The sequence below is a fragment of the Odontesthes bonariensis genome, chromosome 5 (assembly GCF_027942865.1).
Source record: "Odontesthes bonariensis isolate fOdoBon6 chromosome 5, fOdoBon6.hap1, whole genome shotgun sequence".
Taxonomy (NCBI): Eukaryota; Metazoa; Chordata; class Actinopteri; order Atheriniformes; family Atherinopsidae; genus Odontesthes; species Odontesthes bonariensis.
Window position 1 is genome coordinate 7,805,690 of NC_134510.1, and position 19,010 is coordinate 7,824,699.

Below are 19,010 nucleotides of genomic sequence, written 5' to 3' on the forward strand. Positions count from 1 at the left end.
ACTACTAAAGGATATCTGTGACCTCAAATTTCAAATAAATGATATTTACAATAGAAAGGCAGAATACGCTCTGTTTAAGCTTAAAACTACTTACTATGAAAGTGGGGAAAAAGCTGGCAAGTTGTTGGCTAGGCAGCTGCGCCAAAAAGAAGCAAGTTATGCTATATCAGGGGTTAAAAACAAGAAAGGGGAACTGGTGACTAATACAAGTGATATCAATAAAGTTTTTGCAAGTTTCTATAGCCAATTATATACATCAGAGATTAACCCTGAATTGAAGGAGTATGATGCCTTTTTCTCTAGGATTAACCTACCACAAATAACGGACAATCAAAAAGAATTACTGGACTGTCCTATATCAGTGGAAGAAGTTAAAAATGCAATTAAGTCAATGAGTGCCGGAAAATCACCTGGTTTGGATGGTTTTCCCTCAGAGTACTATAAGAGATTTAGTGGCATTCTTGCACCTATTTTGACAGATGTCTATGAAGAGTCTTTTTCAGTGGGCAAATTGCCAAATACATTTAATGAAGCTTTAATCTCCTTGATTGTTAAAAAAGATAAAGAGCCTGTAGATCCAGCTAATTATAGACCAATCAGTCTTATTAATGTAGATTGTAAAATCTTGACAAAAGTACTGGCAACCAGATTAGAGAATCTTTTGCCACATTTAATACACCCTGATCAGGTAGGCTTTATTAAAGGGAGAGCATCCTCTGATAATGTTAGACGCCTATTACATCTGATGCAACTTAATCATAATAGTAGCAATGCAATAGCGGCCATATCATTAGATGCGCGTAAGGCATTTGATATGGTCGAATGGGGCTTTCTACATCACACCCTTAGAAAATTTGGATGTGGAGAGGGTTTTGTCAAATGGGTAAATATTATCTATTCTGATCCAAGAGCTGCGGTGATAACAAATGGAATAATATCATCCTTCTTTAATTTATCACGTGGAACAAAGCAGGGAGACCCCCTCAGCCCCTTGCTCTTTACATTATTTTTGGAACCCTTGGCCTCTGTAATAAGGAGTGAGAGTAGTATTAAAGGGATTTGGCATGGCGGAGTAGAGTATAAAATGTTTCTTTACGCAGACGATATTTTGTTACTTCTGGATGACCCTTTGTTGTCAGTTCCTAATGTTTTGTCCACAATAGAGTCTTTCTCAGAATTATCAGGCTACAAAATAAACTGGGAAAAGTCTGAGTGTATGCCGATATCTAAAGGGTGCAATCAAGTCATGATGACAAAATTCAATTTTAAGTGGGTTCAAACCGGAATGAAGTATTTAGGTGTTAAACTATGCCCAGATTTGACAATTGTGGGGGAAAATTAATGTAATTAAAATGATATTCTCCACCCAATTCAATTATATCTCTATAATGATACCGGTACAGATTTCGGATGCCATTTTCAAGCAATATAACAAGTTAATCACAGAGTTTTTGTGGAATGGGAAAAGGCCAAGAATTAAGCTTCAAAAACTATTCGCCTCACGGCAGATTGGTGGAATGGCCCTTCCAAACGTGGAATTATATAACATTGCCTTTGAGATGAATAAGATGACAAGGCATTGGGGTGTCGGTGGTTCTAGGCCTGGGTGGGTCAAAATTGAAGAAGGGCTTGTGTGTCCATCTGGTATGGTAGAATATATGTCACAGAAAACTCAAGCGGGGCAGGCTAATTTAATTTTGGATCATTCACGATGGGCATGGGCAAGGATGCATAAAATGTTGGGGATTTCACAATATAAACAAAGCTACTCTTCTTTATGGAATAACCCTTCCATCTGCATAGGTAAAAAGGTATTTTTGTGGTCATCTTGGCTGGAAAAGGGCATACGGGTTGTCAAAGATCTATATAGAGATAAGACATTTATGTCTTTTGGGGATCTTAAACAACAATTTAATCTAACTGACAAGGGGGATTTTTGGAAGTACCTACAGTTGAGAAGTTCAGTGGGATCTGTTTTTGGCTTGAACGGAGAGAATAAGGAAGATAACATGGTGCAGGAGTTCTTCAATGCTCCACCTATTGCACACTTACACTCAGCCTCTGCTTTTTATAACAAAATATCAAAAATCCAAACAAGAATGTGTGAACATTTTAGAATCATCTGGCAGAAAGATCTTGATACAGACATTTATGAGGCTGTGTGGGACAATATTATTTCAAACGTGGGAAGGGCCACAAGGGACGCAAGAAATAAATTTATTCACTACAAAATTGTGCATAGGTATTATTATACACCAAGTAAGTTATGTCGAATGGGTTTAATAAAGGACAATAAATGTTGGAAGTGTAATAAAGAGGTGGGTACACTTCTCCATGCACTATGGGATTGCCCCTTGATAATGCCCTTTTGGAAGGCAGTTTTGAAAAAATTTGAGGACTGGCTTAGTCAACCTTTACCACAGTCTGCACAATTTTGCCTTTTAGGAGACAATTCACTTATGCCAGAGGGTATTCCAAAAGCTGAAGGTAGACTAATGATGACAGGTTTTCTAGTCGCGGCTAGAATAATTCTCCGTAAGTGGAAGAGCCCACATAGACCGGAAATTAAGGAGTGGCTTCAACTTATGTCAGAGACAGCTGCTTTTGAAGTCATGATTTCTTGGGTGCAGAAGGAACCAAGTAAAGCTAGCCATGCGTGGGTGTGTTTTGATTACAGTGTTGGTTTAAATTCTTGAGTGATTTGGGGTGTGTTGTATACTGTGCGTATGTATATGTGCATAAATATGTTTGTAAATAGATAATTGAGGAGTGATGTCATGTTCTGTGTTGCTGCCGATGTATGTGTTTTTGTTATTGAATGTTTGTTTTTTTTTTTTTGTGTTTTTTCTATTATAAAAGCAAAATAAAAAAAACTTTAATGACAAAAAAAAACATATATAGGCTAAAGGTAAAGATAGAGTTGCAGTCAGAAAGTTGGCAATTTGATCCCCAGCCTCTTCACATGTCAAAAGCCGCTTTCATGAGGTTGAACACTGGAAATGTTCAGATGTGTTTGATCGGGACTTTTTCTACAGATCGGGTTCACACAAGAAGATACCTTCTTCTGGATATCATCTCACACGGAAATGCACAGAAGTACAAGGGGGGGTTATAAGGGTTGTCCAGAATCCACGGGACACGATGTGTGACCTTCAAATTAGAGTTGATATGAGTACTGCATATATCTGTACATGTCCACAACAGCCTCCCTGGTAAGGTCTATTCGGGGGTACTGGAGAGGAGTATCCGCCGGATAGTCGAATCTCGGATTCAGGAGGTGCAGTGTGGTTTTCGTCCTGGCCGTGGAACAGTGGACCAGCTTTATACCCTCAGCAGGATCCTGGAGGGTGCATAGGAGTTCGCCCAACCGGTCTACATGTGTTTTGTGGACTTGGAGAAGGCGTTCGACCGTGTCCCTCGGGGACTCTTGTGGGGGGTGCTCCGGGAGTATGGAGTGCCGGACACCTTGATATGGGCTGTTCAGTCTCTGTATGACCGGTGTCAGAGTTTGGTCCGCATTGCCGGCAGTAAGTCGGACATGTTTCCTGTGAGGGTTGGACTCCGTCAGGGCTGCCCTTTGTCACCGATTCTGTTCATAATTTTTATGGACAGAATTTCTAGGCGCAGCCAGGGCGTTGAGGGCGATCTCAGAATCGGGTCTCTGCTTTTTGCGGACAATGCGGTTCTGTTGGTGTTGTCGGGCCGTGACCTTCAGCTCTCACTGGAGCGGTTCGCAGCCGAGTGTGAAGCGGTAGGGATGAGAATCAGCACCTCCAAATCTGAGACCATGGTCTTCGGCCGGAAAAGGGTGGAATGCCTCCGGGTCGGGAATGAGATCCTTTCCCAAGTGGAGGAGTTCAAGTATCTCGGGGTCTTGTTCACGAGTGAGGGACGAATGGAGCAAGAGATTGACAGGCGGATCGGTGCGGCGTCTGCAGTGATGCGGGCTCTGCACCGGCCAGTCGTGGTGAAGAAGGAGCTGAGCCAGAAGGAGAAGCTCTCGATTTACCGGTCAATCTATGTTCCTACCCTCACCTATGGTCACGAGCTGTGGGTAGTGACCGAAAGAACGAGATCGCAAATACAAGCGGCCGAAATGAGTTTCCTCCGCAGGGTGTCTGGGCTCTCCCTTAGAGATAGGGTAAGAAGCTCGGTCATCCGGGAGGGGCTCGGAGTAGAACCGCTGCTCCTCCGCATCGAGAGGAGTCAGATGAGGTGGCTCGGGCATCTGGTTAGGATGCCTCCTGAACGCCTCCCCGGTGAGGTGTTCCGGGCCCGTCCCACTGGGAGGAGGCCCCGGGGAAGACCCAGGACACGTTGGAGAGACTATGTTTCTCGGCTGGCCTGGGAACGCCTCGGGGTCCCCCCGGAAGAGCTGGAGGAAGTGGCCGGGGACAGGGACGTCTGGGTCTCTTTGCTCAAGCTGCTGCCCCCGCGACCCGATCCCCGGACCAGCGGAAGATAATAGATGGATGGATGGATGTCCACAACAGTGAGCGGAGAGCAGCAGACAGGTCAACAGTAACACACACACACACACTCTCACACACAACGGCAGTAAACGCTCCTGAATATTTGCTGACATATTCATACATTGTCTCACCTGCTGATGATTTTACTTAAGGACTGGGTGGAAAATATTTTCAAGAAGTTCAGAGCAAATATTGCATTTCAGTTCTCATCTCACTACTCTGAACACCTCTAGAACATTGTATACATACATATATATATATATATATATTAGTGGTGGGCCGTTATCGGCGTTAATGTGCTGCGATAACTTGAGAGTCTTATCGGGCGATATAAAAAATATCGCTGTTAATCTATTTTCAAAGTTGGGTTGGGAACTGGGTCAAAATAGGTAAGCAAACTGTGATGACTTTTACCTTGATATTTTAGCTCGGGTGTAGGCCGATGTACTTTGTCTGCCGTTAGGTGTGATGAAAACAGAAGAACGCCACTTTGCAGAAGCCTGTGCCAGGCAGTTTATGGAGGTTGCTAATCTGTGGGGGATAGTTGACAAAATCTGCTCTGTTGGAACAGACAGCGCTCCTAATAGTGGCCGCATGGAGGATACTGCCGTGTGTTGCACATATTGTACAGAGAGCGATTGCAATGTCACTGCGAGAAGGGGGTTTGATGCTGCACTTGCCAAGTGTCGTAAAATGGTGGGACATTTCAAACACAGTCCGGCCAACGCAGACGAGCTGAAAGTCCAGCATACCTCCCTTGGGCAAGTTCAGGAGCCGCTCGTGCAAGATGTTCCAACACGGTGGAATTCCACCCTCGAGATGATCAAGCGCATGAGGCGCAACAGAGACGCACTGCACACAACGCTATCTCAACAGCAGCACCATCTGGCCCTCCCAACCAGGGCCGCTGACAGGTTTGGCGGGGCCGGGGATTGGATCCCCATCCCCCAATCAGTGATGGGTTTTGGAAACAGGAAATGAGCACCTGGTTTAATGCACCCCCTGTATTAAGAAACCCTATCTCAAAGACTGATTTTTTGTCATCACTTGGGTAGCACGCATATTCTGAATGAGCCATTTTAATCTAGATTAATCTAGATTAATTTCAAGATTTCAGTGAGATTAATCTAGATTAAAAAAATTAATCTATGCCCACCACTAATATATATATATATATATATATATATATATACATCTGTGTGTGTGTAAATGGTTTTATAAAGGCTAGATAAGTGCAGACCACTTACCATTCCCTATTCAAAGAAATCTGTTTTTCTAAGTCTCTGAAGTCTCTTCAGAGTACATCACCTTACATTCCATAAAGTGTTCTTTTGATTTAAAAGGTAGAACAAACACATATACTCCAATTATATTTATAAATAAAAACAATGATTTTTGTGTGCACTATTTCGAAGAATAAAGTTAATTCGGAACATACAGTGTTGAGTTCATTCTCAAGGTTGCACTCCTCCAAACTGTCAGCAAGTTCAGCAAACTGAAGTGGGTTCGTTGTGTTCAGCCTCTCAATCCAGTCAAAGACGTTGTCTATGGTGATGCTATCTTCAGCCAGATTGAAGGTATTCATCAGCAATGTGCGTGTCCTGAAAGAGGAGGAAAATTGACCATTATATGAAAAAACTGCTTCCACCAAGAACACGAAGCAGTGGCAATTCTGTAACGATTGAGCAAAGCTTTCCGTGATATCGGTTCATAAATATAAACGAGATCCTGTTTGGATGCATAAATTGTTTCAGAAATTCTAGAAGCCTTGGCTCAGATACTAGACATTCCAAACTGGTCTGAACTCAAGACTTTTCCAACATAAATAAATCAATTACTCAAATTAATTTTCTTTTGGAGATGATTTGTAAAGTCAAGAATATAATACACAAGGTTGTTATGGCATGTTGACATATATAAACCTGATATTATTAGCAAAGGTAAATTTGAGTTTTTCACTATGCTAAAAAAAAAACACAGTAAATATATTGTGCCATCAGTTCTTCATGTTTAACTGAAATTATATATTTGGATTTTGGAGCAGAAGTTTTCTTTAAAACTGAGCATATAAGACCAAAATGAAAAGCAACATTGAACAAGTAAGTGTTGTATTTCCAAATTAAATGAATATGTCTGTTTTTTTAACTACTGATGGAAAATGGACAATTTAAAAGAAACACTTTATAGACAAACTCCCTTTTAAGATCAACACAGTCATGTAGGTTAATGATGTTCACTCTATCTGAATGGATCAGAACTTCATGGCTAAGCTGCAGAATGTGTTGGAACTACTCTGATTGATCAGGTCTTTAGCAAACGCGCTACCAGCAAGAAAGGACATCATATCACTGATTTCGATATTTAGTTGGTGGTAGTTGGGAGTTAAAAACTACTGACTACATCCAGCAGTGACAAAAATTGGGACAGCTGTCTCATTTAAACTGTCCAACAAAGAATTAATTTGCATTATTGGACTGCATTTGTTGTAAAAAATAAAAAAAAGTCTTAAATGACGAATGTCAGTAGTTTGCCAATTTTTTTGTGTGAAAACCACTAAACCTCAGAATGCCTAATGAAGGCATCCCACATTTTTAAACACAGTTGTCCAATTCTCTAATCTGGTCCTGCTAACTACATATTTTCAAATCCAATCTTCTCATGGGAGGCAACACAACACCATCAGAGATATTTCCATATGACCAATGATATAAACAAGGTATTTTACACAGCTCCCTAAATTGGCTATAAGATGTATAGAATTCTGCCAAATGGACAAGTTGACTATATCTCCATTGAAAAACTGACCATCTCTGACAAGGAAAAATAAAACCGACCCGGTCATTCCAGATGTTCACTACTCAATATCAACTTGTTTTTTGTTATGTTCTTTTGTGCCTCGTGTCCATATGCACATCCTATTTTCACCTTACTTGCACAGTCAGTCCAAATAAATACACAACAAATAAAACAACTCCCAGCATTCTGCCTCTTGGTTACATTACTTTGTTTCATTGCACCTACCTCACTTTCTAATTTACTGTACCAACACATGTAAACCATCCACACATTTTTGTTTTCTTTTACAGCCTTGTGTTCTTCCTTTGAGGTGCCTAAATTACCTCATGAGAAACAACATCTGTATACCATTTAAGGGTACATACATCTAGATTCACACTCATGCATGCAAGTGTAAAGGTCTTATCTTCATACTTAAAACACACATACCTTTCCAGGCAATTCTCATAGTTGACAGTGGCCTTGAAACCATAGATCGCAAAGGTGACAATGCTAGAAAAGATGGAGGTCCCACTGTTGATGACAGAGACAACTATGGCCTGGCGCTCAAAGTTGTTGTGGTACTGGTTGTAGCTGGAAAAAGCTATGAGTGACCCAAAACCCAAACCAAGAGAGAAAAAGATCTGAGTGCCCGCATTGATCCATGTAGTAGGATTGGCAAGCTGTTCCATCTACAATCACAGAAATGCACATGCAGGTGTCAGCAAATGACAGTACACAGACACTACAGTCAACCTGAAAAAATTCAGCGCTTTTTCCTAGGGCCAAGTCCAATCTTACCTTGGGTGTGAACATGTATTTGACACCATTGATGGCTCCATGAAGGGTGATGCCCCGAATCAGGTAAATAAAGAGGACCACATATGGAAATGTGGCTGTAAAGTAGACAACCTACAGAATCAAAACAGCACAAAGTAATACTGATATTCAAATGGATGTGTACAGTACAGTACATATATATATACAGCATGTATATATATATATACAGCATGTATATATATATATACACATATATATATATATATATATATATATATATATATATATATATACACATATATATACACATATATATATATATTAAATTTCCCTCGGGATTAATAAAGTATCCATCTATCTATCTATCTATCTATCTATCTATCTATCTATCTATCTATCTATCTATCTATCTATATATATACATATATATATATACTGTATATTGACAGACAGACAGAAGGATAGATAGACAGATAGATGGACAGACATGTCTATAAAAGACAGGAAGCTTTCTTACCTTTCCAGTTGACTTTACTCCACGAATAATGAATAGGTATGTAATCACCCATGCAAGCAGGAGGCACAGTGCCTGACCAGTATGAATGCCTCCATGCTCTTGAATGGAGGGAGAAATATTCAGTGTTTCCCTGTAGAAGAAATATTGGGTGGGTGTAGCTTTTTCACATTCCTCTATAGGTCCTGTCCGGTTTGAATTTACGGGGCAAACTGACCAGGGCAAGACTGACTGGGATCGGAACAAACAAAGAGAAGTAGAGATGTGTTACCATACAGTCCAAATGAGATCCAGCATTGTGTATAGAAAGCAGCTGTATGTGCTACAGGACAACTAAGATAGGTTATTAGTTAGCAGCTCACTTGAAATGAATGAAAGAGATACCAGAAACTCCATGCATTGATGATGTTGTAATAGAGACATAGGTACAGGGATGTAACAACACTAGCGAGACCTAAAACAAGAGAATAACAGAGAAAATTAAAGATCAAAGGCTATACAAAAGAAGTTTCTCTACATTTTACACCTTTGTGCGTCTTTGCTGATTCATATGTATCAATAACTTAGTCCAGTGTTTTTGGTGTGCTCTCCCTGAAAGCCCAGACAACAGTTAGGCAAAAGTACTGTTAGTCATTATCTATGTGCATGGAGTGAGAAGTCCAAGTGTAGATTTACATGCACTGTTGCCAGTACAATGTAGAAGTTAACACTTACCAACTCCTCCCAAATAAGGGCTGATAGCAGACCATGCCCTGATGCTACCTAATCGCATCTTCTGACCAATGGCAAGCTCCATATAGAATAAAGGCACACCCTCCAGAACCAGCATGATGAGATATGGAATCAAGAAGCCACCTGAAAATAGCAACATGTTGTTAAACTGACTCAGAGCAAAAACTTGAAAAAATACACATAACAGAAAATAAGGACATTTGTTTCCAGTATATCATATTCAAAAGGAAATAGAAAAGGATGAATGACTGTGTAAACGTCAGTTAATTCAAGGGGTGACTGATTCAAGATAATACAGAAGGAGCCAAATTTGGTTTTGGTTCGCGGTTAACTTTGGTATATCTCTAAAATCTAATTAAATCCAGTATCCCACTGTCCCCTTTTCATAGGGCATGATCTGAATGCGTAAGTGTTTTGCCAATCACCATTTTCTTCCATAAGAAATAAAGAATTATAAAACACCTTTTAAAGCAAAAGATTACTTTCCACTTCCTCAGAAATAACCATGAAACGAAACCAACGTTTCTTTGAAATGGTGTTCAACAGCTGCCCAATCATACAGACAACCTTTGACTACATGGGTGGACCTGAGAAACTACATCTGTGTTTCCATTCACAACACAGTGTTGTTTTTATGAATGAAAGCGAACCTCTGGCAGTGAAGAACATGAATATTTTCAAAAACTAAGTTCTTCTTTATGTTTGGACAAAAAATGAAAAATCCTATTCACACGGAAATGCATAACGCACCCAGAAAAGAGAGTCATCCAGAACTAGTTCCATGGAGACGGCTAACGGCTAACGCACAAGTGGAACACACTTGCCTGATTATTTCCAAACCACTTGTCTTGACAAGCTAAAGGTGCTGCTGTCGTGCATAATCTCCCCTCTCTTAATAAATGGTTCATGGTGAAATCTCTCAGTGTGAGGGGAAGCAGCTCACTCAGAGACAAAAGGCTAAAACTTTCTCACCATTCTGAAAAAACATCCCCTTCCATCTGTCCCAGCAATAATTGGTCTAAACGGCTCACGTCCAAAACTGGCAACAGTGGCAACTTGCTCAGTGGTAAATGATGGAGCAGTGACCTCTGTAGCACATTCTGATGCCTCCAGTCCTCAACGTAGTTGGTAACTGTACATTTATGTGCAAATATGTAGTAAGTCCTGTTCCAAGGTTAGCATCTTGTTGGTGTAAACAAAGGGGAGAATGGTGCATGCTCTGACGAGGGGAGTCAAGAGCTATGGATACCCCATTCACACATCCCTGTAAACAGAGTTAGAAAAGCGTTTCCACCCTGGCCCGTGTTTAAAAAAAATTTGCACACAGTTGCAGAAAACTGCATTGCTGTTTAGACAGATACTGTACAGAAAAACTGTGTTAATACAAATGCCAATGTTTGTGTGCACAGGGCCAAAAACTGTTTGAACTGCACGTGGTGCACGGAAGCACATGCATGTAGTCAATCAAACTGCTAGCAAGTCATCATCATGAGTTCATGGGCATGCCACTTGATTTACAGTTATGTTTACGGTAAGTTTTGTAAGCTCACTACAAAGATAACATCGTAGAAACTAAACAAAGCCAATTATTACAGGACTTCCTTCTGAATCACGCCATATATCATGTACTTATGGTATTAGGGTGTGTGGAATCATAAAATCCTGAGAGATGATTGAGCTGTTTCTGATAAGCCTCGGTATTACCAGGATATCTAGGTGTCAGGAAGGCTTCTTCTCTTCCGGATTATGAATCTCTTTTACAATCACATTTGTTTTTTTTTAGCTTTTACCACAGCTTTTTGAACTCTTGTTTCAAGTTATCTTACTTGTTTTTATGTTTGCATTTGTACGTCTTCTATGTCTGTGTTTTCTGTAAATACACACATATGTGTGTATTTGACTATACGACACTTTGGTTTATCCCAGTTGTTTTAACCTTCATAAATAAAGTTGGATTGGATATTGGATTGATATTGACCACTTGTTTCACACATAGACCCATCTGTGATTAATTGATTCATTTGTTCTTCTCAAATTGATTGATTTATTTTTTTTTATTTTTTATTATTATTTTTATTTTATTTTATTTAGTAATTTATTATTATTATTATTATTATTATTTAGTAGTAGTATTTTTATTAGAATAGTTTATTATTGTATTATTATTGTTGTTGTTACTATACAATCTTTGTAAATATTAATAATTTTTTTGAGCTACTTGACTAATTTGAATTTCCCCCATTGGAGGATGAATAAAGTATTTTTTCTATTCTATTCTATTATTTTCTATTCGATCTCTTTGACTTGTCTGGAAGAGGAGTGAACATGCCAGTTGTTCTAATCAGTGTTTATGCTGATAAATCATTACAGTGATGCTGAGCATGACCTGCAGTTGATGCACCTTTTATTGCCAGGGTGGGTTGTTTTTCCAGTTACAAAACTAAAAAGCATTTCAAATTTTTTTCCTTCTTAAAACCCAGCAGTTGTACTTGAACTCTAAAACAAATAAACTCTGTAATGACTTAGAAGATAATAGTCTATTAATATTGAAAATTTAACTGAGATTCAACACCCTGCCGTGTCAGATATTAAAGCAAAAATCTTCTCATTAAAAATTTGCCTTTTAGTCACCACCATGCTGTCAGAGTGCAGCAGGCTCAGTCTGCAGGCAGAGCATAGTTCAATCTACCGCACAAATACAATGAAATTTCTCATTGAGTGACGGATGAATATTTACTCAGCTTTACATGCATGTCTTTACGGTGTGCACGTTTGACAAAAAAGCATATTTTCAATAAAGCTGAAAGGACATCATGGACCTTTCATAACCATATTAGGCAGAAGCAGATGGGTGACTTGCTTTTTGTAAATGATCATCACCTTCTTCATCTTTTCTCACATTGTCAACAATTGTTCGCGTGCACTGTAAAATGAAAGGTTTTTAATTGGTGTTGTCTGATAAATATTTGATGCATTCTTACTGAATCAGATAATCCTCAACATTTCAACATCGATGCCAAAAATATTATTCGGCGACATTTTAAGGATTCAGTGAACCAAGGTTCAGTTGTTTCATTCCAACCTTGAGTGCATGCTGTCACAACTCCACTGGTTTCTGGTGTGGAAGTTACACATCAGGAGAGCAATTACAGTAGATATGTTCTCATTGTTCAATGATCTGTGAAGGACCATTAAAGACATAACAATCCCCCCTTCCAATCACATTATGTCCACCTTGGACACTTTTGGGACATGTCGTTGTAATTTCTGTCCTTGTTTGTTCCTACCCATGGTGTTACAACTGTTTTATATTTGTGGATTGAAGCGGTAGTAACTGGGGAGAAAAGTATAAAAACATCACTTAATTTTCCTTTCAATTAAATCTTTATATTAAGTGACAAGCATAACGGTGGCCAGCAAGCAAACTATATCTAACACCTGTCTTTAAAAATAGTGAACGTGTAATCCTTTTTTAATCATTTTTACTTATTCTTCTCTTTATTTAGTACCTGCTCTAAAGCACTTTGGTACACCGTACGGATTGTCTGTAAAGGGCTGTATAAATAAAGTACATTTACATTTACATATAAATGTACTGTTAATGTACTGAACAGAATAATTTAAACAAAACCCCCTTTTATAAGAAATGGGCCAAATATGGACTATAATCAGCTGTCCACTGTAACCGTCAGTGTTTTGGTGGTGAACAGTTGTTAGGTTTTATATAGTCTTATATAATCTGACAGAGAAATATGCCAACTTTAAACTGCAAAGTCCAGTGCGATAATGTATTGTGAGTTATTGTATTTTAATTGAGAATGACAACAAATGGAAAATGGTCTGTATTTATGTTAAGGCCTACAAAACACCTTACTATTTGTTTCTCATTCAAACCTGTTGCATGAAGACAATCTAAGACTCCAGAAAGTTCTCACATAAGATTGATCTTTGAACTATGTTTTTATGAAACATTCCTTCACCTTAATCCCACTCTGCTCACAGTCCACAGCTTCTTTCTCATTCATTATTTAATGAGACGGTTCTGTCATTTGTTCCCTGAACTCTAACAAACGTATTTTTGTGACGCAGACATGTATCTCTGTATTTCTCATAGTAGAACCTTAAAACCCTGTGCTGCAAAACAGGGATTAAGTATACTGACAGTTTACATTAATAAGGGTGGCTCAGAAAATCAGTGGCTTGGCCTGGTTTAATCCTGTCACAACTTGAGTGACTTGAAGTGAAATATACTTTACTCATTAGATTATGTTGTCTGTTGGTCTGTTGATGGTCTATATATACTTACCAGCAACACTCCACTGCGTGCGCACACACACACGAATGAGTGAGGATCAAGTCAGGTACCTCATGATTTGTTCATAAGTTCTATCCCAACATTCAAAGCGCTTAATCAGAGTAGAAGCTGTCAACGTGTTGGCTGCTGACAGACTGGGACAAACTGGACACACACAGGTCTTAGTGCTACTTTCTCCATCATGAAAAAACAAGAGTGAGACTTTTACCTTCATGGAAACAAGGTGAGAATGCAGTGTGGGAAATGAGTGATGGAGGGACAAGGTTTGGAATTGAATTAATTGGATTTGACTGGAATATGATTGTATTACAATAAATTGGATTACAACTGACTTGAATTAGCACCTTGTTGTGATTTGGCGCTACACAAAATAAAACTGAAAGGATTTGAACTGAATTGAATTGCATAGATATGGGCCCGTTACAGCTGGGTACCATCCCAATCAGAGTCTTTATTTCGATATCTGTGAGAAGCAGGTTGGATCTCAAGACTATAACTTTTACATTACATTCGATATGTCATGTGGAGCATATGGTGTGGGAGAACTTTCAGATGTTACAGATGTTATAGCCACAGCTGAAAGTCTGTCAGCAGAACTTCTATCTCCCTCATCTGGCAGTAAGATTAATCACACACTTGTAATTATTTATGGACATAAATTACACTGTTGATGTGTGCTCATGAGGGATGCCTGCACATGTTGAGCTGTGTAGTAACTGGATTAGGTAAATATCTGTGCCAGAGCTGAAGGTTGGTTTCTACATCAGTCTAATTTCAACAAAACAGTTTTTAAGAGTTAGTTATAAACTGTCTTTCAGTTTTCAACTGACAGAAAGCCCGTGAGTTAAAGGGTTTATATGATCATCGCTTTAGTGTTGCTGCTCATTGTCTTGCCATTACTTACTAATCAGTTCTGTTCATGCATCAACCTACAGTCCACAGTGCTAAGAATACCAGAGCGAGACTGCTTGGACCCAAGATAACAACCAACAGGGTCTCAGTTTATATTCAGCGAAACTGAGCTTCTTCTTTACATGTGGTGCAAACAATGTCTTGATATGAATATGCAAGAGTGTCTGCATCCATTCATGGATGAAAATGCGAGTGAAAATCAGGTTCATGCATGTGCGTAAAGTTTCACTAGGTTGAGAGTTGTAAAAGAGAAGTGTATATAAACACGGCTTTCCAAATCTGAAGACAATAAAATGTGTATACATTTCTGTATACAGTACAGTACAGATCCCAAATCTTAATCATTGGTGGTGTGTTTTGGAGCATCAAGTAAGGATCTCCCACCATCACCTCTTAAAGAGCTGGAATAGGTTCTGCTTTACAAACAGATTACAAAACCTTGAGCTAATGTCTAAAACTGATGGGACTATTTTTCTCAAAGTATTGAACACTTGTGCTTTTTAAAAATGAATGATCCGAGTAGGTTAAAGACTTTTTGAGGGTTTTCTGTCTTTGTTGGACAGTCACAGATAGAGTTAGAAAGGAAGGTAGGAGAGTCAGAGGGGGAGTGACACTGAAGTTAGACTTTAGCCTCTTTATGTGAGCCTTATGCTCCTCCAGGTGAGCTACTGAGCAACTCCCATTGAAAACTCTCATATCATCAAGTACAGCAGCTTTAGAAGTATCTTTATAGCTACTGTATGGCTACAAAGTTGCTCCATGGTGCTGATTCATAATCTGCCCTTTATTGTTCGTAGTGCTGATAATAAAGTAAAAAATAATTAAATGATATAGAAATCATTTATTTAAATCTATTTGTGCTTGACTATCCACTTTGCGCAAGACAGCAAGGTTACAAAAGTTACATATTTATGCATATTGTATTTCATTTGTGTGTATACAAATGTTATAAACACGTTCTGATTTGTTTCAGTCATCTTGCAAGAATACACCGTGGCGTGCACAAACAAATACCGCTGCAAAACCGCTGCAAAACTGTCAGTTGTGCTCTCTCCATCTCTAGATCTAAATTCTTCTTCTTCTTTATTATTATTATTTTGGGCTACACAGACAGACTTTCACACACACACTTACAAAAAAAAAACCTTTTGACGAAAGGGCACTTTGGGCAGAAAGGGCCAAAACTTTCTGAAAAAGCTTATAGTTAGGGATGGCTCAGGTGATCCTGAAACATCCCATAGTTAAGCTGCTATAGGCCTAGACTGCTGGGGGGCCTCATCTGTCACACCTTTCCTCACTTTACTCTCTATTTCTCATGTTTAATTTCTCAAATGATATTATGTACATGTAACATTATTGTGGTCATTAACTCGTGTTTCCCTGTTCCAACAGGTATCCTTTGAATGGTGTTACAGTGTTTGTTGTCCCCTCTTTTCTGTCTTCTCAAACCCCAGCTGGTCGAGGCGGATGGCCACACAATGTCAACAGGTCAGAAGCTACTTGACATGGTTGTACCTGCGGTCCAACTGTCTGATGAACATTACCCAGTTTTGATGTTAACTCATGCAAGTTTCAGCTTATTTGTTACAAAAAGGAACTTTCGGAGCACCACTTGTATTTGAAAATCAACCTTGATATGCTGTGAAAATATATTATCTCAGTATTCAATCATAAATGGAATATTTGGTGTTTGCCCTGAAACTTTTTATTTTACACAACAAAGATAGCATGAGTGAGAATCATTGGCACTGCACACAACTGAGAAATAATTCAGGTTTGTCTCTCCCTTAAGTTTGTAGAATTTGTGTTAAATCAAGATGATGAATGAATGAATAAATAAATAAAATACCATTAATCATCTTTAACAGCTGTACACCCTTCTCTGCCTTACAGACAGGATTTCTTCCACAGTCTACCTGCAGGGGGAGTTGGTCTTTAGGTTCCAAGCAGCAAGCTTCAACAACATTTGAGAAGTTAAATCGAGCTGCAGGACTGCGTACAACAATCAAGCTGAGTAAAAATAAGCTGCCATGATTTCTGATGCCAGCAGGGGAAACATGTCCAACTTTAAATTGATCTGATAACATTGTACAGTAACACATTGAAGCTATTCAACATTGTCTTTATGTTACTTTTATTAAGGCAGATAACTAATATCATTGTGACTGAGTCAGTGTGTTTCGTCCAAAACTCGTAAAGAACAAAGGAGAGAGTGAGGATAAGTTGGCATTTAGAATTTTTCATTGAAAAAGCAAAAAGTATTAGCAGCCACATAATGGACCCCAACAACAGATTGTACACTTTAGATGCTATACTCATTTCTGTCTCTCTTCTGAAAAGAAAAATCTTACTCACATGTTTCAGACACACTATAAAACAGGATGCGCGACATTCACTTTGAAATAATGAAGAAACTGAAGGACACCCCCACAGAATCACTTAAAATCCTACATCTTTAAGCAACACACCCCATCTACAGAGTTTACTCCTGTGGGTGAACGGGTTCTGGCTCTGTGGTTCTGTTGGGATGATGAGGGTTGCTGAGGCATCTTTACCACATCAGCGTCAGGTACAGGGACATATGAGAATATGACTGTTAATTATGACATGATCATTTCCTAATGATTAACCAAAAATTGTGTTTTGATGTAGATAAAATTATCTACTGTCTAGTCCTCGGTTTAAAATAGTCTAATAAGGAAGTGAATGAGGCAACTGATCTGTTTGTAAAGTGTTATTTCTTGTGCATATTATTCTAACGAGTCATACAGATATCTACATCTTTACATATTTATTCAAGTAAATGTTTCCTGTTGTATGAGGAATGTGATGTGAATGTGGTTTACAATTATTTGTAACTGTAAGACCAGCGTGTGGTAACAATAGGCGGTCTGACCGTATTCATGATGGAAATTTACCACCAGACCACCTACAGGACTGTGCTTTAAATCAGCAACCCATGATATATATGTTCACCCCATCGCCACGATTATTGAATAATCTACAGAATATTAAGATGTGAGCTTTAAAACATTAGGTAAACTATAAAGAGCACAGGGATGTTTAAACAAGCGTTAGTCAACATCATAACAAGAATGCGCTGAATCAATGAGTGTAACAGGATGTGCACCCAAAGTGGAAATGTACTGGTGCCACTACATAAAAAGAAATCAGAGCTCGTGAATACTAATCTGCTTACGGCTCATAGGCATGTTAATTCAGGGCACATAGTTCAGAGAAATGAACAGTGGCGCTGTGAGACTTACCTCCGCCGTGCATCTGACAGAGGTAAGGAAACCTCCATACGTTCCCCAGGCCGACTGCATACGACACACATGCCAGGAGAAACTCCGTGGGGCTGTCCCAGCTACCTCTTGCATCTTTCTCCATGTCTTCGCTTCGTGCACTTGTCCAGAAATTGGCAGAGCAATCGGAGCCCAATGCGCGCGCGGCGGTGTGACGGAGTGTGAGCGGCAGTGCGCTCTGCCGGCGGGTTTTAAGCGCGCCGACTGTTGCGCTCACTCACAGGAGGAGGGTCTTCTCTCGCACACGTTATGTTTGTGTTATGAAATGACTACACTTACCGGGACGCTTTGAGGAAATTGCGCTTTTAAGGCTTCCAGTGAAATGTAGTTCTTAGTTTATAATTAACGATTAATTATTACAACAATCTGTATCCCCATATAGCCTACAAGTTTTGGCCTGAAGACTGGTCATCATCACATCTATTTGTAATGAAAGCACAAATGATCAGCATTATGACTGACTAAGAAGCTGCTGTCAGTCGTGGGAGGGACATGGATGAGGAGCCAGGTAAATGTTTAACTGTCTTCGGCTCTGTCTTAAATGGAAAATCCCTGCCTACCCACTGAGACCTGACTTAACAGGTGAACACAGTTCTCATTAACTAACCTACTTCACGACTGATTTGATGCTGACAATTGGATTTTAGATTCCGACTTAAAGGGCCCTTTTTTTAAACCATGAAGTTGAGCTTTTTTTGTTATTTGCAGTGGCGGATCTAGGATATTTCTGAGTAAAGGGCCATTAAGGGGCCACAGTGTTCATAGAGGGGCCAAGTATTTGTCCAACACCCTTGCACACAATTCCCTGTTTTGGTAAGGTACTGTATATACATTTCACCAGTCACACCATGTTCAAACACTTAATTAAACACGTAATTAAAAAAAAAACTCCTAACCAATTTTACATGCATTTTTACTGTACATAGACAAAATGCTCTCAAACACACACAGCATGTGAGAAAATCCAGCATTTTATTTAATTTTTTAAAATCTTTTTACTTTTTGACAAATACTGTCAGTTCAAAACATCTCTCTCACAAACATACACAAAGTTGCATGTGGGTTACGTACATTTCACTCTAAAATAGCATTATTCTTCGGTTTTTGTGACGGGAACTGAACCGGACAAAAGACAGATGAGTTACAGGACAGGGGCACGTCATGGGGCCAGATTTCAGCTGGGGCCAATGCCCCTGTGGCCCCGC

At 39.3% G+C, this 19,010-nt stretch overlaps 1 protein-coding gene across 1 annotated transcript in view; it reads right to left on the reverse strand.

The window, feature by feature from the left end:
* slc6a20 (solute carrier family 6 member 20) overlaps window positions 1–17,951 on the reverse strand; it is a 40,489-nt gene extending 22,538 nt beyond the window's left edge. Inside the window, exons 1-7 of the mRNA XM_075464741.1 lie at window positions 17,767–17,951; window positions 9,256–9,396; window positions 8,904–8,995; window positions 8,545–8,772; window positions 8,049–8,159; window positions 7,698–7,939; window positions 5,911–6,073 (exon numbers count right to left, since the gene is read on the reverse strand). Of these exons, the coding sequence (XP_075320856.1) occupies window positions 5,911–6,073; window positions 7,698–7,939; window positions 8,049–8,159; window positions 8,545–8,772; window positions 8,904–8,995; window positions 9,256–9,396; window positions 17,767–17,890 (1,101 nt within the window). The 5' untranslated portion in view covers window positions 17,891–17,951. The remainder of the gene's footprint in view (window positions 1–5,910; window positions 6,074–7,697; window positions 7,940–8,048; window positions 8,160–8,544; window positions 8,773–8,903; window positions 8,996–9,255; window positions 9,397–17,766) is intronic.
* Between the last annotated feature and the right edge of the window lie 1,059 nt (window positions 17,952–19,010).